The 27,017-nt window shown below is 37.0% G+C and overlaps 2 protein-coding genes across 24 annotated transcripts in view; one reads left to right on the top strand and one right to left on the bottom strand.

The window, feature by feature from the left end:
* MARCHF7 (membrane associated ring-CH-type finger 7) overlaps positions 1-23,093 on the bottom strand; it is a 52,113-nt gene extending 29,020 nt beyond the window's left edge. For all 4 annotated transcript variants that reach the window (XR_006888211.1, XR_006888210.1, XM_046658366.1 and 1 more), the window contains exons 1-2: positions 22,939-23,093; positions 5,301-5,465 (exon numbers count right to left, since the gene is read on the bottom strand). Coding sequence is in view for 2 of the 4 variants with exons in the window: in XM_046658366.1 (XP_046514322.1) it covers positions 5,301-5,453 (153 nt within the window). In the remaining 2 variants the exon portion in view is untranslated. The remainder of the gene's footprint in view (positions 1-5,300; positions 5,466-22,938) is intronic.
* A 39-nt stretch (positions 23,094-23,132) lies between these two features.
* Positions 23,133-27,017, top strand: part of BAZ2B (bromodomain adjacent to zinc finger domain 2B) — a 391,257-nt gene continuing 387,372 nt past the window's right edge. For 16 of the 20 annotated variants that reach the window (XM_046658345.1, XM_046658358.1, XM_046658357.1 and 13 more), the window contains exons 1-2: positions 23,134-23,284; positions 24,688-24,872. The gene's annotated coding sequence lies outside the window, so the exon portion shown is untranslated. Of the gene's footprint in view, positions 23,541-24,687; positions 24,873-27,017 lie in introns of all 20 variants that reach the window. The other 4 variants (XM_046658349.1, XM_046658355.1, XM_046658352.1 and 1 more) reach the window with 2 other exon arrangements.

Genomic DNA, 27,017 nt, shown 5'->3' with positions numbered 1-27,017 from the left:
TGACATTAAAAACGCTTAAACTCAATAAAATGACAACTGAATTTATAAACGAGCAAAGGACCTGAACAAACATTTCTCCAAAGATATAAAAATAGCCCAATAGTACAAGAAAAGATGCTTAATACCATGAGTCACTAAAGAAATTCAAATCAAAAGTACAATGAGATACTTCTTAATACCCACAACAGGATGGCTAGAATCAAAATCTAAGATAAGTGTAGGCAAAGATGTGGAAAGATGAGAACCTTCATACATAACTGCTGGTGGGAATACAAAATAGTCCAGCCAGTTTGGAAAACAGTCTGGCAGTTCTTCAAACAACTGAACACAGAGTTCCCATATGACTCAGCAATTTCTACTCTTAGGTGTATACCTAAGATAATTGAAAACAAGTCCACACAGAACTTGCACATGAGTGTTTACAGCAGCATTACTCATAACAGCCAAAAGGTGGAAACAACTCAAATGTCCATCAACGGATAAATGGATAAACAAATGTGGCATATCCATACAATGGAATAGTATTCATCCATAAAAAGGAAGTACTGATTTATGCTCCAACACAGATAAACCTTAAAAACATGCTAAGTGAAAGAAGCTAGTTACAAAAGACCACATAGTATGCTTCCACTCATGTATATTAAAGTCCAAAATAGGGAAATCACAGAAAGTAAATTAGTGCTGCTTGGTGCTGGGGGGAGAACGGGTAGACAGTGTAGCGACAGTTAAAAAAAGAACCTTCACGATTGCTACAAACACAAGCAATGTTATCCACTAGACAATGCTTAATCATGGGAAGTCATACAATGCACTGTAATGTAAGCAAGTCCACAATGAAATGCTCTTCCTTGGCTCATTTTCATGAATCAATGCCTTGACTATGATAATTCCTGCTTTGAAAATTTTCCAGACCAAAATTACCTTAGCCATAAGCAACTTAGAACTTTGACTTCTTGTTTTAAATATTCATGTGCTGTAGAATACTCATCTCCACACTAATGTGAAGTCTTATATTCTAGTTTCTATTCAGAATGAGTAGTCTTCTCGATTTTCATAAAAAAGACATTAGTTGATCTTAAGATCATGCCCAACTTTATAACAAATCCAGGTGAGAAACCTTACATTTATACAAAATCAAAGGACTTGGAGTTCATTTATCCCTCAAAACACACTAGGTTTACTAACTGGATCAAGACAGACTAGCAAAAACTTAGTATTCTAATCGCTCTACTGGCCTTTTACAGAACTGTTTCCACAGAGCTGTTCTTTGGCATCATGTCCTCTGCTTACAGTGAGGTTTACCAAGAAACAGTTTCACAAAACTAGGTATATACTCAGTATGAACACTACATTGAAGACACTGTCCACTATATCATTCAGAGTTCCCTTTCAGACCAAACTGGCAAGCACTGCTCCCTTTTCCTTATGAACAAATACCTTGTAGAACAAATACCTTGTAGAGCTGGATGTGTTTCTGATCTTCCTGATACCCAAAACAAGAATCCAAGCTTAACTTTAAAACTGCAGGGCTTACAAATGCCTGTCAGTGTTACAACCTTGACCCACTCTAAGTACTTTATCAGTACTTTTCCTGATTCCATTTTAAAACTATTTTCATTTTCTTGTCCTATTGTGTATATACGTATGTATTTACTTCCTTGAAGCTACTCTTGTAGTAGATAAGCAAAAAAAAAAAAATAAATAAAGATAATGACCAGTGGTTCTTTTAATTCTTGAACACATACTATGCAGTGGTAGGGAGCTCTGTAAGAGTTGATCTACAAAGTAGAGAAAGATGTAAATAACTGTAAAAAGCACATAGAACCATATAAAAAGCCTCATTTTTTATTATTTCATATTAAAAGTAATCAATCTCTCAACAAAGCAAAAGTATAGTGGGATTAGTGGTTGCTTAAATTAAATTACAGAAAAATATATAAAAGTAACTTTATGTTTCTTTACATAGTCACAGAACATTCCCAAGTTTTTACTTTTAACAATATGAATTAAAGGAATTAAATTTTCTTTTAAAAAATATCTGAAATTCTACTTACTGTTATCAACGAGATAAAACGATCATACTTTTCAACCATTCAAATTGTAACAAAAATTTAAAGGAGTAATAGAAACACCAGCAAGGTTAATAACAGAGGTAGCCCAGCTTACAAACGGCCGAGAACCAAAAAATACTCAGAAAATCAACTGTTCAAAACTTAGAACCTACATTTTCCCAAAGAAACAATGCTATCCAGAAGTCTCAAGAAACTTAAGTTTGGGTACATTAAACGCTAATCATGTGACTAGGGGGAACAACTTATCTTTCTAGATTTCAGATCCCTATCCATGAAATGACACAAGTATTTGTCCTATTTAACTAACATTAAAAGTGAAAAAGTTCCATACAATGTCAAGCACTGTATAAATATAAGGCGTTTCCATATTATTTAATCCATAACAACAGAAATTGATCTACTATGCCCTAGACCTGACCCTCTTTTCTGAAGCTTCAGCTTCACTAAGTGTCTGAGATAAGATGGGAGTGTTATATTGCAGACAACCGAGAGTGAGAAAGCATCAGCAATTTAAAAAAAATGTTCCCTTTGATATTTAAAGGTCTCTTCCATTCATTAAGTATACATTTTACTGAGTAATCTTAAGAATATTAAATAAAACTAAACATGCAATATGTAATTTAAATATTCTAATAACCTATTATACTACACCCTAAGGATATTAATTATCTATTTTAATCAATGTAAAACCAGGAAATGATGATAATATTAGCAATAACAATCGTCATAATTATAACTGTAACATTTGAACTCTTACTACGTTCCAGGCACTGCTGTTCTAAGTGCTTTACACGTATTATTTCTATTACTCTCAAAATAAGAGAAAATGGAAAAGTAAAATATCTAGCAAAGGAATTTCAGTTTCTGAATCAAAACTAAAAAGCAAAGCAGGCTAGGAATAGTTGATTTAAGATTGGAGGGGCTGGGCCGGCCTGGTGGTGCAGTGGTTAAGTGAGCAGTTCCACTTCTTGGCAGCCCGGGGTTTGCTGGTTCGGACCCCAGGTGCGGACATGGCACTGCTTGGCAAAAGCCATGCTGTGCTAGGTATCCCACGTATAAAGTAGAGGAAGATGGGCATGGATGTTAGCTCAGGGCCAGTCTTCCTCAGGAAAAAGAGGAGGATTGGCAGTAGTTAGCTCAGGGCTAATCGTCAAAAAAAAAAAAAGATTGGAGGGGCCAGCCTTGTGGACAAGTGGTTAAGTTTGCGCACTCTGCTTTGATGGCCCAGGGTTTCGCCAGTTCGGATCCTGGGCGTGGACATGGCACCGCTCATCAGGCCATGCTGAGGCAGTGTCCCACACACCACAACTACAAGGACGCACAACTAAAAATACACAACTAAAAATACACAACTATGAAGCGGGGGGGCTTTGGGGAGAAAAAGGAAAAATAAAATCTTTAAAAAAAAAACAGATCAGAAAGGTTCCTATAATCAATCCTAAAAAGAAGATTGGAAGCCATTTAAAGTAACTGAAGAACATTAAAGGAAAACCCCCAAATCTACCAAACTGATTAATCTTATTCATAATCAATAAAAGACAAATTTGTTTTTATGCTTGCATTTGTTCTTCCACAATAAAAACTTAGACTTTTGGAATAATCTATGACATTAAGAATAGCTGGAAAGAATAGTCCTGAAAAGAGTTACATTTTAAAGTGAATGCCAATAAATTTTCTAAATATATTCAAGACTCTCCGCATTTAAAATATTATGATTACTATAACAATTATAATAAAACAAATGCAGTAGTTAACATTTATGTATTGTTTATCATGTGGCAGCACTAGTCTCACTCAATGTATTAATTCATTTAACTCTAACAACTCGATCAACCAAATGACATGGAAAATAAGAAAGAAAGATGTAAAGTAACTTGCCCAGGTTCACATAGCTAGCAAGTAGTGGAACAGGACTCCAATCCAGGCAGTATATGTATTGTGGTTTCAGAGCCTGTGGTCCTGACTAATAAGTTATATGAAAAGTTAGACAAAATAGGCAAAATTTTGTAAAGACAATATAGGAAAGAAACCAATTCTGTGCTTTTAGTAAGTCACAGTCATTTAACCCACAACATTTCTATAGAATGTAAAATATATGATTCTGTACCTCTGGTAAACACACTCTTGTTTAACAACAGAATAAAAAAGTACATTATGAACCAACATTTAAAATGAGACCTAGTAAACTGTTCATACAAAGTCAAGAAGTGGGCAGTGGGCATTAGTAGAGAAATTATTTTTTTAATTTCAGTCTTGGAATATTTTGTAAAATGCTTATTACTGTACAGAAATATTTTTAAATGAGACTTTGTCATATAGTACATCACAAGATATATAAATATGTAAATACTTAAGACTTAAACAGAAATTTTCACTAAAAGACTGAAATTACCTAAACATCAGACTTTAGAAAATCACATGTGGTTGAATTAGCTGTTCAATCAATAATGCAATAAACTTAAATTTGAAAGATGAGCAAGATAAATTGCATTAAACCTACAAGTCATGCCTTCCGAGATTTATACTGTTTTATACTACAGCTACCATGTTATAGCACTAATAAGACATTTAAAAAACCACAGCACTGTTAGTCCTAAGGAAAATTAGCTCCATAAAAGTAGCTTATGTACTCCAAAATTCATTCGCCAAAATAAAACCCCAAAATCCATCTAAAAGATTGTTAGTGATGTATCTTCACAAAAGGACAGCCTATTGATTTAATAATCATCAAAATTAAAAGCAAAATATTTGCAAGTCATATTCTCAAAGAAAACACTTAACAATTATTATTCCACCATTGTTTTCTGTACATGTAGAGAAAACTCGAATGAGCATAATGTTAAAGAAAAGAAGGCAGTTTTCAGTCGTTTGACAAAGTCATTCACATTGACTAATTCAGTCAAATTTATACTTAAATCAAAACTTAAAATTTTAAGTAAAAAGGTTTCTAAGTGTTTGGAAAGTATGATGATTTTAAATAACAGCACAATCCCTTATTCATAATTCTTAAGTCCAAAAAGTTTGAAAAACATTAACTTTTTGCTACTTGATGTGAACATTAATTCATTTTGCTGCAGATATATTAATGTGTTTTGATTACATGATGTCTCAGATCTAGCTGAGGGTGTTATAAACACACTCTATTACTTTTCTAAAATCCAAAAAACATGTGGAGCCAAGGATTTTGAAAAAGAGACTGTGTACATATATTCCAAATTAAGATGTTACCTGATATTCAGAATCCAGTCTAAACGAAGAGTCTCTTGAGTGATAGGTATCATTTAAACTACTTCCTCTGCTTCCAGACATCATCCTAGCACTTAAAGAGCTAGAGGGTTGAACAGAAATTCTTCTTGGAATCCTTGAAGGTTTAGACTCCATTCTTAAGGTTTTCTGTGAAATGCAAATTTTGATTAATCACTTTTGGGAAGACATGCAAACCTCAACTTTTAATCCTCCTTAATCATCAGCTCAAATCAAGAATTAAACATGCAAATTAACTATATCTGGTAGGGTAAAATGCGAGACTATCATCACCCCTCTTCTACAAGGCAGAGGTCTCAAGTTCACCAAAGGTTTCCTACTGTCCATAACATGAAGCAAATATGATAAAAGTGGGATGAGGAACTGAGATTTGTTGTTTCCAAAGCCTGAGCTCTTTTCCTTACTCAATTTTGTCTCTATCTAAAATCCTACACAAATTTGTCCTTGATGCTCTTGCTATTCTTATCTATTACTAGCATTCAATACTCATATCACGTGCATTAGCTATACTGTACTATTTTTGCACACTCCTTAATATAATATGTTCTCATAGGCCTTTCTATGCGCCTGGGAAGTCTATACATTCCCCATTCAATTCCTGGTCATGGTCTTAAAACAAGCATTTTTCTTTGTGTGCTTCCATTTTGTAAATTCTTTTATTAAGACATCATACGATATAATGTAATTTGATTTCCTGTCTACTCTTCTCAAAAGAAAAAAAAAAATCTAAGTTTTTTTCACTAAATAATCCTCAACCCACACTAAGAGTCATCATTAGCTATGCCTGATTTTTAACAATATATATAAAAATGGAATCATAAAATATATACTCTTTTATGTCTGGTTTCATTTGCTTAACATTATATTTGTGAGATTCATTAATGTTGTTGCATACAGTTGCAGTAAGTTCCCCCTAAATGGTTTATATGGTATTCCATTGTATCAATCCACACAATTTATTTGCCCATTCTGTGGATGGACACTAGAATGTTTCCAGTTTTAGGCTATTAAAATAGTGCTGCTTGCAAAGACATTTTTTTTTTTTTTTGAGGAAGATTAGCCCCGAGCTAACATCTGCCTCCAATCCTCCTCTTTTTGCTGAGGAAGACTGACCCTGAGCTAACAACCGTGCCCATCTTCCTCTAGTTTTTTATATGTGGGACACCTACCACAGCATGGCTTGACAAGTGGTGCCATGTCCACACCCAGGATCCGAAATCAGTGAACCCCGGGCCGCCAAAGCAGAAGGTGTGAACTTAAACACTGCACCACGGGGCGGGCCCCAAGACATTACTTTTATAAATTGAAAAAACAACTTTAAAAATTTTCTGAGGCAAGGATTTACAATGAGGCCTCTGGATAACTGAGATGCCACCAGTCTTGAGAGCAGAAAAAAGAGAAGGGCAAAACAAAGTAGTAAATAAAAAGGAATCACAATAATCTCTTCAACTTCTCCCAATCAACCACTTTCGAGGTCAAAAATTATTCTTGGGGCTGGCCCGGTGGCACAGCAGTTAAGTGCACAGGTTCCACTGTGGCAGTCCGGGCTTCTCCAGTTCGGATCCTGGATGCGGACAGGGCACTGCTTGGTACGCCATGCTGTGGTAGGCGTCCTACATATAAAGTAGAGGAAGATGGGCACAGATGTTAGCTCAGGGCCAGTCTTCCTCAGAAAGAAAGAGGAGGATTGGCAGCAGTTAGCAGAGGGCTAATCTTCCTCAGGAAAAAAAAAAAAAATTATTCTCTTATTGTTCTGGTAGTGGACTGAAATTAAGGTAAGTAATAACAGATGTACTCATCTCATATGCAGCTTGGATAAGGTATATTTGCTTTATGAAAATTTTCAAATTTAGGCATTTAAGTTAAAAATATCTAATTTATTTTCAGCATGTAACTTCATTAACTTCTCAACTAAGTTATGGATCAATTACATCTTTTCTACTTTAAAAGTTACTACAAAAGAATATTTGTCTCAAAAACACGCTATCAGTCAACGACAAGAAAGGATGAAGAGAGCAAAAAACGTCAACAAACATATGGTGTATAATGCCGTAGGAGATACATAACAAACATAAAAAAGATATAACACAAGCCCAATAGCAATTAAAATTATTCAACTAAGAATATCTAGCTAATGCTGGAGCTGGCCCAGTGGTACAGCAGTTAAGTTCGCACCTTCCACTTCTCAGCAGTCTGGGGTTCGCTGGTTCGGATCACAGGTGCGGATGTGGCACTGCTTGGCAAAAAGGCATGCTTTGGTAGGTGTCCCATGTATAAAGCAGAGGAAGATGAGCATGGATGTTAGCTCAGGGCCAGTCTTCCTCAGCAAAAAGAGGAGGATTGGCAGTAGTTAGCTCAGGGCTAATCTTCAAAAAAAGAAAAAAGAATATCTAGCTAATGAGAAACTAGAGTAAAAGTCATACTGGGATATGATTAAATCAAAGAAAGCTCATCAAAAAGGGTCATGAAATAACAGTTCTGAACTTCAAGTTAAACAAGACAGGTTACTCTTATGCGCTAATTTTGGGCCCTATTTCCAAAACTCCTATAAAATGACAGTAAATGAATCCAAAAGCTATAACTATGAAAAGGACAGGAAAGGCAACCACAGAAGGCAAGAGATTTCAATATATATTTGGAAAATCAAAAGTAGGAGGAGAGGTAGAGTAATTCAGCAGACAGGATGAAGCTACACACCAAGAAAGAGGTAGGAACTATAAGCAAAGCATTTGGCCTTTGCCCCATAGAAAGAATCAAGACCCAGAAATGCAAGGTACCATAAAAAGGGATGATGACTGAAATTGAAAAGAAGTTGTTGAACTAAAATCTGTAGCTGAAGCAGTAAAACCCCAAATTTTTCCTCTAGCTTGACTCTTCCAAAAATAGGATATTTATTCTCCAGAGAATAAGGATCTCACAGGCAATTTTTCCCCCTTTCTTTGCAGGGTAAGCATAGCGAATAAGAAACAAATCTATATATTCAATGTTGAGACCCAAGGACTCTCCTGATCTGTTTCTAAAATGCTATCAGGAGATAAAGGGATTTTACTCTTACAACACCAAACAAAACACCAGAGATAAGATTTCTGGATACTGACATTTGGAATGCTCCCAATTACAAAGCTAACTTGTCATCTGACCATCCTACCCAACAGCAAGGTCCATTAGTTACCAAGAGTTTCTAATTAGCTTTTTAGTCCTTCTCTCTAATAGACAAACATCAAGGATCACTTGGTATCCAAGGAAGGCCTCTAACATCAAAGTAAAAAACAAAAAAAGGAACTTAGAGAAAATGTGCGGAAAGAAGCTAACTACTATCCCAAAAGACATTCATTCATAAAATAAGAACAGGATGCTGGAGAAAGCAATCAGAGTATAACAAAGAGTTTGTGGAAATTTAAAACGATACACTTAAAAAATGTGATACACTGAAATAAATGCAACATAAGGATTGGGAGTAAACTGAGGAAACCTCCCAGATGTAGAAAATCTAATTTGAAAATAGAATTGTCTAAGGGAGTTATCATATGACTATAACTATGGTTACAGAGATAGAAAGAAGAAAATAGAGGAGAGAACATTTCCAAAGCAATAAAAGAAATTTTCTAGAATTGAAAGACACAAATCTCCACGTTGAAAGGGTTCAAAAGTACTTAGCAGGATCAGAGAAAAAAGATGACCACTCATCACAATTTATCACCTTGAAATTTCAGAACAGGAGAAATAAAGGGAAGATCTTATAGTTACAAGAGTGGAAAAGTGAGTCACACATAAAAGAACAGTAATCAGAATGGCTTCTTAATTATAACTTTAAAAACTCTTAAAACAATAAAGCATTGCCTATAGTTCTGAGAAAACTGTTTAGACTTGAATTCCAATCTAACGACTGGGGTAAAGAATAGAACAAATTTTTAGACATGCAAGATCTTAAAAAAACAATCAATCAAAATCCCCCACAAAAATCATAGGAAGCTAAATGAAGAGCATGTCCTAGGAAAATGGGAATGTAAAGAATGAAAGAACCAGACATGGAATCTAGGAAACAATAACAAAAGAATGCAGAAAGCATAGGGAGCAAACGATCCAGATTGGAGTAAGATCACAGATAATGGAAGTAAAGTTCTAAGAAAAAAAATAACATCATATGGAAACTATTTTGGCATGTGGCAGAGATGATGATACACTGGGAAAAAAATGTTGAGTACACAGAACAAATAGCAACTTATAAATTAATTTTCTAATCTGGGAAAATACAGCTCTTGTTCAAGAAAGGATGTACTGCTATGCTTGGGTGAACTCTAATATTTACATAATTATAATAATGTAAACAGACTACTAAATCAATAATTTTGCTACAAACATGCTGGGGGATGGAGGTGGGTAGGCGAAGTAAGGACAATGATGGATAATGAAATAGAAGTAATATTGAAAAACATGAAATAACAGTATAAACACATCATGTAGAAATGTGAAGGTAAATTTTAGAACAGCTAAAAAGTTGAGGGTCACTGCCTTTGGAAAGTGGGACTGGGAATGAGGTAAAGGATGGGGCAAAGGACTTCTGTTTTCCTTTTAAGTAGGATGACCATATTTCCTCGTTTGCCTAGAACAGTCCTAGTTTATGGCCAGAAAAGTCCTAATTTGTGCTCATTATCCCAGGACAATTATTAATAGTGCTTCCGTTGTCTCTTAAAAGTGGCCTGGTTTGAATGATAAAAGCATATGGTTACCTAACATAAATCTTTCCAAAGCTTTTTATAAACTATATAACATACATCCATACAAAATTTATTAAAAAGAGGTGATTTATGAACTGGACATTTAAAGAAGGTATATACTAGTAGAAAGAATATTAATGTTTAAACACTGACATGCAAAAGCCCATAAATGATTTAGCAAGTAGCATATTTATTTTATCAAGAAGGTTATAAAAATACTAAACAGGGACCGTATATATGATCCGAGGATTTTAAACAGGATGACAAAATGCTTGTTAAGAGAACAGGCCTACAAATGGTTCTTTAACAATAATGCTTCTTAATCATACCTCTCGTAGTTTACTCTGACTACATTTAAACCCAATTCTTACCTGCAGAATGAAACTAACCTAGTATGAATCTGCGCAAAACAAATCTCTTGGGAAAAGGCAAAGAGGCAGCGTCCTCTGAGAGATAATTTATACTGTATTCAACTATTTTTGGCAACTCCTCTACACAAATTGATTGAATTTTCACAAGGTAGGTGTTACCAGAAAACTTATATAATTTGGTTACATAAGTTGTAGGTCAAAAGCACAAAAAAAAGTAAAAAAAATAAAATGTGCAGTCCTTGAAAAACTTCTACTAGACTATTTACAAGGTACTATGTGGCATCTTTTCAAGTTCATTCATTCATTTAACAAATACATTTTTTTTTTAGATGCTTAGTGTGCACATTAATACTAAACAAGGGGATGAGGTGAGGGGACAACATTGAACATACTGAGATAGCGACTATGAAGAAGCTGTAGTCTAGTAGAAAACAAACTACACAAATAAATAGCTTAAACAGTTATAATTGCTGTAAAGGGAAAAGTATAAGCAAGAATAAGACTAGCAGAAAAAAGGTGTTTGAAGCCTAATACTTTTAACCAAGACTTAAAGAGCACAGCACAAAAAATGTTCATATGTATAATCTTTCCTCAATGGTCAACATAATGGTCTCCTGGTTTCCTTCTGTCACTATACAGTGTTTCTTTAAACCTAAATTTCTTTATGATTTGATTCCAGAGTTGTACAGTTGAGCCCTCTCTTTTTTTTTAAAGATTGGCACCTGAGCTAACAACTGTTGCCAATCTTTTTTTTCTTCTTCTCCCCAAAGCCCCCCAGTACATAGCGGCATATTCTAGTTGTTTAAGTGCCTCTGATTGTGCTTTGTGGAACGCCGCCTCAGCATGGACTGATGAGTGCTGTCATGTCCACACCCAGGATCGGAACTGGGGAAACCCTGGGCTGCCAAAGCGGAATGCACGAACTTAACCACTGGGCCATGGGGCCAGCCCCTGAGCTCTCTTTCTGTTTGGTGATAAGACAGAAAGCTTATCACCAGGCTGGTCTCATAGGTGTGTGACCTATGAAGACACACAGGGCCCTGTGCTTGATTAACAGCTTTGCTGCCAACATCTCGAAACTATTACTAATTTCATCTTTGAACCTGTGTTTTATAAGTGAAGTCAGATAGGACAGTGGAGCTGGAGCAGAAGAGATATGCACCTGTCTGCCATGCCTTGCCACTCAATTTGCATACAGCACCCATCATTGCTATGAAGCTTCCATAACACTTAATGTGTACTCTCTGTGAGCCCGACTCAAGTCCTAGCCTTCATGGGTCCACCATAACTGTGTCCTCATGTTCCTTAACAACACATCTATGACTGAGTAAGCTGAGGCAGTGACAGCTGCAAGAGGCCACATTTTCCATTCTCCAGAACTTGTTTCCAATTCAGAAAGAAGGTAATGAGCCACAAAACCACAAAAATCTTATGATCAATATGTGAGGAACTTTTCAACTTCTGAAATAAAGTCTGATGGGTGAAGATTCTCTGGAGCTGATATGTAACTGCTTGTTTACCTAATTAGTCATACTTTTACTATATTAAATGCGCCCCCCACCTTGAGGAATTTTAATAGTGACTGATATAAGCAGGAGTGGAAAACAGGTATTTATACCAACTCCACAATTTACATAGTCTGTCCATCTCATAAACCCGTGGCCTATTAGCTACTAAAAAAACTGACTGTTCTCTTGTAGGTAATTTCGTTCCACTGGGCTTCCTAGGAAACTCTCTCAAGAGCTCTTTAAAGCAAGTTCATGTTTTTGGTGGCCTGCTGAACACTATTAAGGATCTTTAGACCAAAAAAGTTTTTCCTACCTATAAACAGCACAATTCAAATCTACTCTGTGGAAATAATCTTACCTTAAACTTTCTGTAAGCACAGGTAAAAAGCCAAAAGGAATTCTAAGTCATTACCTGACATGCACAATTCTGTAACTAATTCTGTGCCTGATGCGGCAAGTTACCAAAATTTCACAGTCATATGTTAAACACAACTGAAAAACTACCTCTCAACTTATAGTAAAATAGACAATTTTAAATGGAATTTTACAATGTTTTCCAGCAAGAATTTACTTGGATATCAGGCCTCCTCTGGGAAAACCAACAAAGTTTGTCTCTAATAATACTACGCAGAGCTTCGTCTAAAGGGAACTCATCATTAATCCACACATTTCTTCTTTTATTTTTCATTCTACTAGTGATGGCACTAATTCCCAATCAAACTTTCAATTATTTTCTACCACCTTAAACAGGCAGTTTAAATTCTTTGGTCTAGCATCCAGAATTCTAACCTACCTTTTCCGCTTCATTTCCAACTATGTACTACCTTAAAAAAATCCTAGTTCTAGTTCAACTTTTTTTGTTTTTTGAGGAAGATTAGCCCTGAGGTAACATCTGCCACCAATCTTCCTCTTTTTGCTGAGGAAGACTGGCCCTGAGCTAACATCCATGACCATCTTCCTCTACTTTATATGTGGGATGCCTACCACAGCATGGCTTGCCAAGCAGTGCCATAATTGCTGCACCACCAGGCCACCCCGTTCCAGTTCAACTTTTAAGTTAGTTACTCTTTCCCCACCGCCCCCCCCAATAAAGAAATTAAAGTTAGTTATTGAGTAATATACCAGGCAGGGTACTAAACTCTAGGAATATAATAATAAAACCTATCTCCTGAATCCATATTTCAGGGGTGGGGTTATGAATGAAATAAAATAAATATAATACAAGTATAATAGCAGATACACAAAATACTGTGGGACAGAATATTCAGTTCTGCAGATTATTCAAACCAATTCTTCCTCCAAAACAATGAAAAACGTTAGATAAAATACAAATGAAGGGTGATAAGGTAATAAGGAATTACTAGGTCAATAATGATGGGAAAATGGGAATCCAAGAGATATGAGAGTGCAAAAGCCACTTCTGCCCTGATGGCATTTGTGAATTCCAGAAAATGTGAATTTTCATTTGCTTGTCTCATGCAAGAAAATCAAAGCCCAAGACATGTATAAGGTGAGGAATCTAACAAGCCACCTCATCACAATCAGCAGGACTCCAAAGGGCCACGACAGGGTAAGAATTAAAACAGAAGCAAATGAGTTATTGTGCAGATTTGCAGCTAAGACTGATGTTCCCTAGATGGTAATTATAAGTTCAAACAGTGAATTTGGTTTAAGACGGTGCCAGTCTAGTAAGCCACCAAGAACCTGGCAGAAGCAAACACAAATCTTGCTGGAGGAATGAGCCTTCATGCTAGGCTTCAGATAACTTCTACAAACAATTTCTCAAGTATAATAAGCAGGTTGATAACTAAGCATACAACGAAACAAGGCACCGCAAACAAGGTCCTTGAGACACAAAAGACAAGAGAAAAGATAGACTAACAAAAACATCAAATCAAGTATTTCACAGAGAGATTATATAAAATAACTATGTTTAAAATGTTTAAATAAAGAGAAGCCTGAAAAATGTGTGCAGGTAAGAGGACACTGAAAAAAGTAAAGCCCCTGAAAAAAGGACTAAACAGAAAAATACAATTAATATAATTAAATGTAAATGACACCATAAGAACAAGACACATCCAAAATGGAAGACATTCTGTAGGATAATTAGCCTGGACTCTTCTAAAAGTCAATGTCACAAAGAAAAAACATGGAAGTGCTTTTCTAGTTCTAGTTGGAGACTAAAGAAACAAAATCAAATCCAATGCATGAACTTTGGTTGAATCCTGATTCAAAAAACAATTAACAGAAAGTCTGAATATGAACTGAATTTTAGTAAAGTGTCATGATGTCTGCAACTTAGTTTTAAACGGTTCTGAAATAAGAACACATATTTAAGGAAACAAATATATGTAAAGACATATAATCTATATAGATACAAAGCAAATATGGCAAATTAGCGACTACTAAATATATGTCAAGTTATACACATATTAATCTTACTGTTCTCCCAACTTTTCTCTGCTTGAATGTTTTAAAGCAAAATAAATCAAATAAAATTGGGGGGAAGTGTTCCATATCTGCTTAGTATATAGAAAGCCACAAGAGAACATCACTCCTACTCTAACATAACAAGAGTAAGCCAGATAATCTAAAATTCACTTTTCTTGAGTCCATCAGAGCTGAGGTTGCAAGGCAACCAGATGAAATGAACCGCAAAGAATAGCAAGCCCTTTCACAAGGAGAGATGGGACAAAGGTGGCCACCATGAAAGCTGATAAGTAGTAACAGCTAAAATGTACCAAATTCCTAAATTCCTAAAGGCCAAATATTTGCGAGTGTGACAGTTCAGAAACTCTGGGAGCCCCAACACAAGGTGAGTCTTTCCATGGGCCTCCACTGAGTGTGCCTAAGAAAAAAATGAGGACAGACGAGAGATTTGAAAGAATCTCACTCTTTGTAGTATGACCATGCAGGGCCTGCCTATGTCTAAAAGAGAAGGAGAACCTGAAACAGTTCATCCATGCTTCAGACCCTGCATGAGTATAAGGTGGGATCGGCTGTTTGAAGGGAATCCACTTTCAGCAAGGACTCTGCACTAATACAAGGCAGAGATCAGCTGCTGGGGTAGGGGGGAGAGTGAAGGGGACCGGCAGGGTATCTGCCTGCACTCTGGACTCTAGACGACAGGGAGAAGGCAGGAAATCTTGGGTCAACCTCACCTCTGATGATCAGGCACACAGAGCCTGCCTAAGACTGGAGAAGGATGCACGGAACTAAGTACACCCCCCCGCCCTCCCCCCACCCCCTGCACCATGTCTACTGCTGAGGGAGTTACAACAGCCTGAAAGACACCCCTCTGTGGTGAAGATGTGCTGGGCCTTCAGGAAATTTGAGGCTGGTGAAAGAATACTGAAAAAAATCCTCTGGCACCCCAGGCCTCATACTAAGCACTGTGCAGTGGCAGTCCACGACTGGAATACTTTGAAGGTAAATAAAGCAACAATAAAGCTCAAACCCAGCTCAACTACAGACTAAACCAATGCAACCCACCATACTAACAGTCTGACAGAAGTGGAATATGTCCATATCCAGGTAAAAATATTATTTATCTCAGTCTCTACTGTTATTTTATTTACAATCTTTGACATTCAATCAAAAATTACAAGATAAAAATACAAGAGGGAAAAAAAATCAACCCATTGCCAAGAGATAAAAGAGTCAACAAAACCAGATGAAGAGACGGCCCCAATGTTAGGAAACTGATGCATTTAACAGTAGACTAGGCAAAATTGAAAAACTAGGGAACTGCAAAACAGGCCAGAAGAAATTACCCAGAATGAAGTATGGAAAACCAGCTGATGGTAAATACAGAAGAGAGGATTTAAGAGACACTGAGGGAAGAGTAGGAAAGTTTATTGTACATTTAATTGACATTACAGAAGGAAAGAACTAGGACAGAGAAAAATTTGAAGAGATATTGGTTGAAAGTTTTTCAAAACAGATGAAGGATCAGAGTCAAGAAGCCCAACAATTATCAACCAGAATAATTAGCAATTATACTAATTGCTACATTAGATACTCATACCAGATTGCTGAAAATCATTATACTTAAAAAAAAACAAAACCGAAAATGTTATGGGAGCATCGAATTGGGAGCCAAGATGAGAAAGACTTGGGAAGAGGGAACATTTGAATTGACCTCTGAAGAATAAAATCATGAAAAGAGGAAGGCATAAAGATGCTAAAGCATGTTGAAGAAGACCTGGAAAATAGAAAATAATGTATGAGGCGTGAAATTGAAGGCATGGAAGGGGAAACAGGAAACAAAAGGAATCTGAAGGAAATAAATACATAAAGTAGATTATACCCAGATTGTAAAGTCAATCTTGTGTCCTCTACTCAGGAGTTTTTTACTTTAATAAGGCAACAGTTTTGAAGCTTTTTACTACCAGTAATTTGTGTACTTTTGCTCTCCCTCAGGACCCCAGAAATTATGTTCCCGAAAACAATTAGAGCTTTCAAAGATGAAACAATTAGCAGTCCAAAAAAACCTTATCTAGTTTTGCCTAGCCTATAATAATAGATTCATATATAGCTTCCTGCATTTCTTACAATACTGAAAGTCACTATTAATTTTACTACCTTTGTGGAACCATGAGGAACAAACCACTGCTATAGACTCAGGCTTAGGAGCTGCTAGAGATTTTCAAACAGCATCAGCTAAAAACAAACAAAAAATCCCCCAAACTAAATCAGTATTAAGGACAAGTTATTAGGAAGAGACATGCTGGTTCCAAGACAAATTAGTGAAAACCCAAAGTAAATGAACAGAAAGCAAATTCAATACATCTCAAGTGGAAAAGAATTTACCCAATAATTGGGGGGTGGCGGGAAGGGAGGGATTATTCAAACTACTGATGAAGAACAAACATTTTTCTTTTCTTTTTTTGCAGGGAGTCAGGAGTGGAGGACAAGGAAGCACACCAAGATAAACTGGTTGTAAAGAATGAGTAGTCTGAAGTGCCCAGAAGAGGTAAAGAAGCTTGCTGGAAATATATTTGAAAACACAGGAGAACTGTTTGGGCTGAGAGATTTTCAATCACTTACACTAATCTATTTACTTTTCCCCATACATGTGCTACCTCCATGCCTTCTGCTTGTACTGTACCTCCTATCTGGTCAGCCTTAGTGCCTCCCTCCACTGTTTATGTCTAATTAGTAGAATTTGGGGCACTATGAAAAAGTAAACTGAAAAACTTCAGGCAATATAGGAAAATGCCTGGAACAAAGCAGTTCTACCTATTACCTTATTTAAGAGTAAAGCTTTCTCTGAGCATTACCACAAGTTGCCTACCAAGTAGGGCTTAGATTTTTGGTTTACCAAATTTGGAAAGCTGTTAATTCTTAAGATCAGAGAAATACCAGTGTAATGCTCAAAGGTTTTTCGTTGATTCTGCTTATAAAGAGTCTTTCAAATAACATGCATCCTCTCCCACCACTCTGAAGATCACTATGTCCCATTACTGCAACAATCTTGTTAACAGGATCTGTTAAGAGTCACATAGTAGTCATAAACCAAATAACCAGACAAACAAAAAGGCCCCAGCTCCATCCATATTAACAAACAGTACAGCCCACAACTAAGACTGTTTGCTCATTTTCAATATATTCATTAATACAGGTAATCCTTGCAAAACAGGAAACTAAGGCTAGGCAAGATAAATTAAGCATTGCCCAATTTTTAGTATGAGCCAATTTCTCACCATCTGTAAAAATACGATAGTTAACAGTGCAAACAAGCTTTGAAGCCTGTCCCTTACTTGGTGTGACTCTAAGCTTAATCCCTCTAAGGCTTAATTTCTTCACTTAACAAAATGGGGATAATAACAGTACCAGGTATACTGTGGGCTTTGCTGGCACACAGTATGTATTCAGTAAATACTAGCTATTATTAAGCAATACCATCAGTGTTAAGAGATTTTGATACAAACAGCTTAGTCGACACTCTGGCTTTTCATTATTTGAAATTTGTCTTTAACATGTAATAAAAAAGACTTTTTTAAAAGTCATTCATATTTATGTACAGGAAAACAATTGCTGCAGGGTAAAGAAACTTATACACCTTACATATATAACTCTATATAAAACACTGGAAAAAATAGCCACTATTAACATTTTACTATGTCTCTGTTTGGGTTTTGTTCTCTTCTTTAGACTCAGTTTTCTGAAATTTCTTTAATGTACTTTGTCTTACTTTGATAATCAAGGGAAACAGTTATCTGCAAATAAAAAGACGTTTTTATAACTCATATTACAATAAAATTTATAAGTAACTCCTAAAAATAATTCACTTCCTAAATTGCAGTACTGCTAGTTTACCCTTCTTAGTACCTACATACCAAAAGGAAGTAATAAATATTAAACAATTAAGTATTATTTTAGTAAATACTAAGTGGACGAGAAGGTTAAAATCACTTCACAAAACGGAATTTAGATTACCTGAGTATGCCTTAAAAATTTTTTTTTACTATGAAAAATGTCAAACATACACAAAAAGTAAAGATAATAATGAATCTCTATGTATCAATCAAGTCTTCAACAATTATCAACATCTGACCTATCTTCTTGTTTGTTTTACCATCCTCTATTTTAAAGCAAACCCCAATCATGACATCTTTAAGGATGCCTGTTCTTATAATGCTCTTAAGCAACTTGTGGTAAATGACAAACTATGGCTACAAATCCCTCCCATTCAAGTAAGCACACACCTCCGCATTGTGATGTTGCTGGTGTGCACTAAAGAGGTGGAATCTGTTCTTTTTTTTTTTTGGCTTTTTCTCCCCAAATTCCCCCAGTACATAGCTGTATATTTTAGTTGTGGGTCCTTCTACTTGTAGCATGTGGGATATTGCCTCAACATGGCCTGATGAGTGGTGCCATGTCCATACCCAGGATCTGAACCAGCGAAACCCTGGGCCGCTGAAGTGGAGCACACGAATTAACCACCCAGCCACAGGGCCGGCCACTAAAGAGGTGGAATCTTATTCTCCCATCCCTTGAATGTGGGCTAGCCTTGTGAGACTTACTTTGACTAGGAAAATACAGTGTAAATGACATTATACGATTTGCAAGGCTGTAAGAAGTCTCATAGTTTCCACTTGCACGTTCTTGGAACGCTGTCTTGAGACTCCCATGTCATAAAGGATAATATGGAGCAAAGCCTAAATGTTGCTTAACACCAACTGCCAGACATGTGAGTGTTGTCGTCTTAGACCTTCCAGCCTGAGAAATCCTTCAGCTGAATGCTGGTACATGAGTGAACCCAGGCAAAACCAGCAACTGTCCAAGAGGCACACAGAACCGTAAAATATTAGTAAACAGTTTCAATCCACTAGGTTTTCAGGCAGTTTGTATGCAGTAATACAGTAGGGCTTCATAACTTATCCTAACTTTTACTTTCTTACAATTATCATTATGTACCCGGTTTCTATGAAAAATTTGATTCTATTTCACGGTCTAACCTAGAATTTGTCTTAAACACCAGGGAAGTTGCAGTTACTGAATTAACAAAAGCACAACATTACCATGCAATAAATTCATGCAACGAAGGCCAAAGAGATCACACAAAATACCAATGTATTTCAATAGCCAATAGTCTTCCAGAAATACAAATGCAGTTACAATTCCATTATTTACGTCTATTTGGTTTATCTTTTTGTTTAAAAAAATCTGCTTCTGGGGGAAAATTTTTTTTCTTAATGGGAAATCCTAGTGTTTTAATAATCCTAGTGAACACAGAGACATGGAAACTAAGGGTGGTTACATGAGGAAAGTGCTTTAAAAACACAGAACTCTATGGGTCTTCTAAAAAAAAGCCTCTTGATTTTTAGCTGACAAATATTTAAGAAATAAAGATCTACCCAGGTCTTGAAAAATAATAACCAGAAAAAAGTTTAACATCTCCATGAGAAAACATGACTATGATATTAAGTCTACAATAGAGTACTTCATAAAATAATCTGTTCTCCTTTGAAGTTTCAATGTTCATTCAGTAAGTGGAGATCATTTTAGAGTTTTTTCTGGAAAGTGAGAGTTTCTCAAACACATTACACTAAAGTACAATAAGGAAAGGAAAGATGAGAACTAGCTTTGAAGGTTCAAAATCTGCCCTCTTCTAAAGCTGCTGACAAAAGTGGGTGTAGAGAGGTAAGTGATTTTAAAACCAGATGTTCAACTTATCTAGTCTAACCGGTAGAGCCACAGAGAAATATATTCGAGAGCAAGAAAAACCAGCTTGACTATATAACTTTAGAATAGAGTAGAAAAGTTAAAAATTAAGATCAATGAAAATTAAACCCCAGCCACTCTCAAATTATAATGTTATCCCCCTCTTTTGGGCTCATGTTATGATTAGAAACTGTATTACAGATAGAAGTTTTGCAAAATAATGAATAATGAGAAGATGAATTATTTTGCTGTAATAGAATTTTGCTTTAGTGAATTCAAGTAGATCTTAGGAATCCAAAACCTTACTTTAAATTGTAATTATCCTAATGTGATAAGTTGTTGATTCAGTTATTTAACAATTGAAAGGTTCATTAGTTCTGAAGTTTAATTTGTTGGTTAAAAATAAGGTTTGATGCAAGCCTGTGCATTTCACCAATGCATTTCCCACTGTTCTTTACTGGCATTTAATTACCCATAGTAACAGAAGGATGTATCAGCAAAGACAATCTAAAAATGATTTTTATTTCACTTAGGGACACAATAGCTCTCCATTCCCAACAGCACAGAGCACTAACTTTCCAAAACAGTACAAAAGGTCTTTCATGTCATGCTGTAACCTTCCATTCAACTGTTTCAGCTATGGGGAACAAATTGTCCATTCCTCAAACAAACCCATGATACTATGACTTTGCAGTTTCCTTATCAAACTCCTAGTCATCCTTCACTTCTCAGCTTAAACAATACTTCCTGTAAAACTTCCCTCAAGATAAAACACTCCTCTGTGCGTCCATGGTACTACTATACACATGTATTAAGGTAACAGCAGTAGTTGTTTACACTAGTTGGACGGCTAAATTGTGAGTTGTGGAGGGCAGATGCTGTGTCAAGAATTCTTGCAATGTGAAGCCCTAATCTAGTAGCCAGAATACAACAAAAAATTACCAGATGATGTAAAACATTTTTGTAATGTACAATGTTCTACAATGTTTGATAATTTTGCACTATTAAAATTATTTTCCCAAAATATTAAAATGTGGGTAACTCTTGAACACATACCAGATGAAGAGTTGTGTGAAGTGGATATATGGAGCTGATTAAAAATTGGAGCGCCAAGGATGACTTTTTATGTCCAAGCTGATTATCTGACACCTTCACGTAGAATATATGTGCGTATCTATACAGGGGCATCTTTGTGCTATATCTGGGAAAATAGGCTCTCCTGCCAATGTGGCAGAAAGAGAAATCACTTGTACTTAAGTAAGTAGGAATTTTTAATCACACTTACTCAAGACATATGACCCAGCATGCAACTTTGGAAAAAACCCAAGACTTTGCATTCTGACCTTGCTAACATCCGTGGTATAATTTAGGGTAAAAGAAGAGCTGTAAAAAGTTCTTATCTAAAAATACTTGTAGTACAGAACTTATATACACTATTGTGTGTGAGAACCAGCAGTCAGCCACTGTGGGGGACATACTACAGGCTGAGTAAAATTTTAGGGTTATTCTGATCACAATGCATGAATATAAACAATTGGAATGCGTGAATATAAACAATGGGACTTTACGTAACAATTCCAATTGTTTACATCCATTAAAAATTCATTCTGCAAGTATTATGTCCCCCAACGTGTTGACTGCTTCTCACAACCTCATCTAATTTAATCCTCACCTCAACCCTAGGAATTAACCTGTTTTTCTAAGGAAATCTGAAGAGGTTAAATAATTATGGCAAAATCCAGACTTACACCCAAATCTTCTGACTTTAATCTTCATACACCACTTGTTTCACAAAATGCTGTAGAACTGTGAATGAAAGCCCATTTCTGAAACAAAATTTTATCTCACGAAAAAAATCTGGTTACACTGTGTCTGCCTTAACAATATACTGTTCGATTTTTACATCAAAAATTCGTCTTTAACCTACCTCTTAGTTCTAAACAGAAATGGATAGATAGGAGTAAGAAAAGTGGAAAATGTAAAACAATGAAAAAAGAAAAATACCTATAATACCTAAAAAGTCCTACAAGATCGAAAAGAAATGTTACTAAATCCAATTTCAGTTGGCACATTTACTCTTAAGTGCCAACGAGATTAGTCGCGACGAATTTATTACCAAGACAGAGACTGTCCCTATATATTAATATTTACATCCGTACGGAGGAAAAAAGTATTAATAGTGTAGGATTTTTTGGTGTGTGTACACGTTCATCTTTACTACGCAGTTTCATCAAAATGAGGGAGTATGCTAATACTGGTGCCTTCCGTATTTTTACTTCTTATGCCAACAGGTCCGTTTTTTATACATATCACCTATTTCAATTTGAAGAACAATTTACTACAATACAAAAGGACTCCCAAGTATCACGATATTCAAGAACTGGAAGGATCAATGAGCAAATCTTCACCCCATCTAAAGGGCTGGCCAAGTCTCTTCGATTCGAGGCCGGGTTGGCAGAGCCCTAACTCTCCCCGCCTTCAACACCGCGCTCTCTAAATACCACACTCGTGACCCTCCAGGCCCGCAGAAGAGGAGGCCGCCAAAGGCCACACAGGGCTCAAGCCCCTTGCCCTCACCCATCCCCCCGTCTATAAGGAAGAAGCGCAATCCGTCCCCTCCACCCATCACAAACTCCGCCACGGGACAAAGGCCACCGGCAGAGCGGGCCTGCCCCCGGCTCCCCCTTCGAAGCCGCGGTCCCGGATCAAGCTCCTCCACCCCAGCTAGAGAGAAAGGACCCAGGCGGGCGCTTCGTGTCCTCCCCTCCCCCACCCGCGGGCCTTCACCAGAACCACCACCCCGAGAGGCAGAAACCCGAGCTTCGCAGCTTATTACCCCTGCTCCCGAGATGGCATTGAACAGGGCGCGTCCCGCTCGCAGCGACCACACCGCCGGCTACCTCCTCCGAGTTCTAGGCCTCTCAGTGAGGCAGAGCAGTCGGCAGCGAAGCACAATGGCGCCCACCCCTCTCCTGGATCCGGCGCAGAACCAGCCGCCAACGTTAAATGCCCCTCCCTTCTCCTCCCCCAGTTTCGCAGACTCGGCCGGCTTCTCGCGAGAGTGGCGGCGCTGCGGCGACCCGAGAGCTGCGGGCGGGCTCGACGTACCCCGCCGCCGGGTGGTGCTCTGATTGCGGCAACCGTTGAAGGGCTGCCCTCGGGGAGGCAGCGAGGCGCCACCGGTAAGCGGCTGCGGCTGGTCGGCCGGCGGGCTGGCGGCTGGGCCGGCGAGCGTGCGGGCGCCGGGAGCCGGGCGCTAGAGGCCCGGCCCTGGTTGGCCGCCCTCGCCTCGGTGACGAGGGGCTCTGAGCCAGCCCTGCCGCTCCCCGGCACCCGAGTCCCCGCCACCTGCTCTTGCCCCCTCCGGCAAACCTGCGGGGCCCACTGCTCGAAATACTGCCTAGCTCTTTTTTTTTTCTTTTCTTTTTTTGGCGCTTGGTAAGTGGCGCAGTGAATGTTTATTGACTTGAATCAAGCACTGCCTTTCCCGACCTCTCCTCTTCCCCCTCCCTGCCCGCCCTGTTTGATGTCTGCAAAGCCCTCTCTGAGGGTTGGAGCCAATTTGTCCGGGACCGTTCGTTTCTTGTAATTCGGTCTTGGTGATGGTGTACTTTTACAGTCATATCTTTCATAATCTTGATACTAATCTTTAATAGTGTAGCTACAGATTTTTGCTGTAAAAATTCATCCATTTAGAAAGAGGGAGGAAAACGGTCTGGTGAAAATTAGACGAAACTTTCAAAAACCTGTAAATGTGGTAAACTAAGCTGTAAATCAGTACTAATAAAAGGCAGTGGGTTAGAGGAAAAAGCCACAATTTATGTGGATTTAGGTGATATGTGGACTTTGAATAATATATCAAACATAAAAGTTCTTTAGCGGTAAAGATACGTAATTGAAACTTGGAAGCGTACTGATGGCACTTGATTTTTAAAGTGACGTATTTTATTAGGTTGTTTAAAGCAATTCGTTGGCTCCAAATAATTCCAATAAATGAAGTATGAGCTTTATATGTATCTCTTTGTCATCTCATTTGAAGGGAATGTGCTATCACTATCATCCTCATTTCACTGTCTTGGATACTAACAGACTGTGCTTCAGTTTTGTAAAACATTACAAATTTTAAGGATTTAAAGTTCGATTATTGTTATTTAAAGTTGGCACAAATGCCAGTCTAACTTTTTAGGATGTGAGTTGAAGATTAAGCATCTGGTATGGGATAAAGTGAACACAGACTACTTTTAAGGAAATTAATTTGTCCTTCTTATAAAAATAATTTTTTCCCAGCCTGTTTGTGTATACCTGTAGCATTGTGGCTATGGATAGACACACCCTGAAGCACCAGCCTGCATGGGTTCAAGTCCCAGCCCTACTTTTTACTACCTTTCTGGTCTTGAGTAATTCCTTAATCTTGCCAAGCCTAGGTTTCCTGTACAATGGGGTTAGTAACCATAGCTGTCCCTGATAGTGTTGTGGAAAGGATTAAAGTTCCTGGAACATAGTAAGCATTCCATAATTGTTAGCTATTACATTCTATGTCTAAACCACTGCTAACATTGTTTTTCTGGGGCTTAATATTACATAGATCCCCTGAACATCCTGTTCTGAAGTGTATTCCACACTAAGAGGAATGACTACACCATTTTCCTGAGTTATGGCGGTCAGACTTGGTAGCGGTAACTTCTCTACAGACCCAAACCTGAAAGGGATGGTTCAGATTTTGGCAGATTGTGGCTTCGTCTTCAGCCAGCACTGATGGTATCATCAGAGGTGAGTGTGGCACCAGTTTCCTATGTAAACAAACCTTCCAGACTCTAGTTTCTTATTGTTGCTAGTAAACATGTAAAGACCACTGATAAGTATGTTTTTATTCTTTAAGAATGGTTATTGTTTTTTAATGTACTGTCTCTGATTTGAGTTTCTAGATAATTAACATTATCAATAAATAATTAGTGAGATTTTCCTACGTTAAAGACGACTTGTTAGGAATTGTAAGTACAAATAGGTACAATAGTGACTGTATTTTCTGAATGAAAAATCAGGACAAAATGATTTGACAGGCAACATATTTGAAATTGGAACTGTTCTGACCAATCTAGGTTCCATGGTTGCCTTTTTTGTACAGAGTTCCCCCACTTGACCTTCCTTTGCTGAACTTTTTATCTTTATGACCAACTCTGACACACCTTTTCTTATCCAAATATCTTAGTTCACCACTTGCCCACACCACTCACATTAATTTCCCTTTTTGAACTCAACTTCTCTCAATTAAGGTCTTAGTTACTATTAGTATAATTTGTCTGTCATTTGACTCCAGTCATAAGAGCCCTTTACTCTTATACTTAAGTATTTCTTCAACTACTTGATAGCTTGGAATTCTCTGTCAGATAGTGAATTTCAAAGTTTCTGTTTTCCCCACTTTTTATCATCCCGCAACCTAACTTTCTAAGATGTTTCTCGATGGCAAGGACAATCTTACAGATGTTCTTTACTTTGCATTAAATGGTGTGATCTTGAAAAGGTGTGGTTATATTTGCTTTTTATAAATCAAATCATTTTCAAAAGTAGGTTATTTCTTAAACTTTGGAGGAACAGGAGGTAATACTTGGGATGAGATAAGTGTGCTTATAGGGAGGTCCCTGAGTTGAAAACAAAGGATGTCAGTTTCTTCTCAAATGGGAATCTAATTAATCCCCAGAGAAGGAGACCTCATAGCATCAACCAACTTGAGGATCTACTATTTAAACTTACGGGTAACTTTAGATATATAATATTTATTATTATTTAGAAATAGTCTATAGGTTGAGGACTCTTCCTTCTAAGGAATACATAGCTTAAAGATCCTTTATTTTAAATCTTTGATGTAAAGAATTCTTTTCATGTTAAAAATAATATATACCCTTGATTTAGTGATTTTGTGAATTTTAATTTTCCCCTCATCAAGTTTAATTGGAAGGTGCCACATTTAATAAATGAATATCCAAGACATTCTGTTGGTTAGCTTCTGCTGGATTAGCAGCAATAATTTTCAGTCCCCAAAGTCAGTAGTTAAAAGGATATAAAAACAAGTAAAGAGAATACGATCTTGAAACCCTTCCTGAGAAACCCTTTTTTACAATTAAAGTTTTGGTCTAGATTTCACTGCTTCTAGGAACATCATTCCTCCTCATATAGTTACTCCAGAATGTCTGTCCTGGTTAGGAACAATTCCCAATTTTGGGGGCAGTTGGAATCCATATGTGAAGCACCTTTCACTCTCCGTGACGGAGACAGTATGGCCAACAAAGCCTAAAGTATTTACTATTTGATTCTTTACAGAAAGTTTCCTGATTTCTGGAGTAAACTGTAAAACCAGATTGAACTGACCCATGTTCCCTTAAAATAGTCAAGCTAAACGCGCACACACATCTTTCAAATGAAAATAATCAAGGACTGTGCTCTGCCTGCATGGCCACTTCAGACTATATTTTATGAGACTGCAAGCCCAAGAGCATCCAAATACTGATATAAATTCCTTGGATATTCCTTCAGGAAGTTTGGTTGCAACCCCTTTTTTATCTTAATTTTTTTTCATGTCCACATATGTGTACAATTTTATAACAATGTATGTATGTGATTATATCATACATACTAGCAATTTTAGTATAGGTCTTTTCTTTTTTCTGCTTTTTCTTTTTTTTTCCTTTTCTTTTCCTTTTTAATTTGGCTTTCCCGCCTCTATCTACTACTCTGCAATTATCCTTGTAAAATTAGTAAGTATCCTGCATTTTTTTTGTGTGTTTGTACAATATTAAAAGAATAGTTATTGGAAGTGCCCAGCAACTGATTGGATAAAGAAGATATGGTATATATATGTACAATGGAATACTACTCAGCCACAAAAAAAGGATAAAATCATCCCATTCACAACAACAT

The sequence above is a fragment of the Equus quagga genome, chromosome 4 (genome assembly GCF_021613505.1).
Source record: "Equus quagga isolate Etosha38 chromosome 4, UCLA_HA_Equagga_1.0, whole genome shotgun sequence".
Taxonomy (NCBI): Eukaryota; Metazoa; Chordata; class Mammalia; order Perissodactyla; family Equidae; genus Equus; species Equus quagga.
This window is presented reverse-complemented; position numbering and strand designations above follow the sequence as displayed.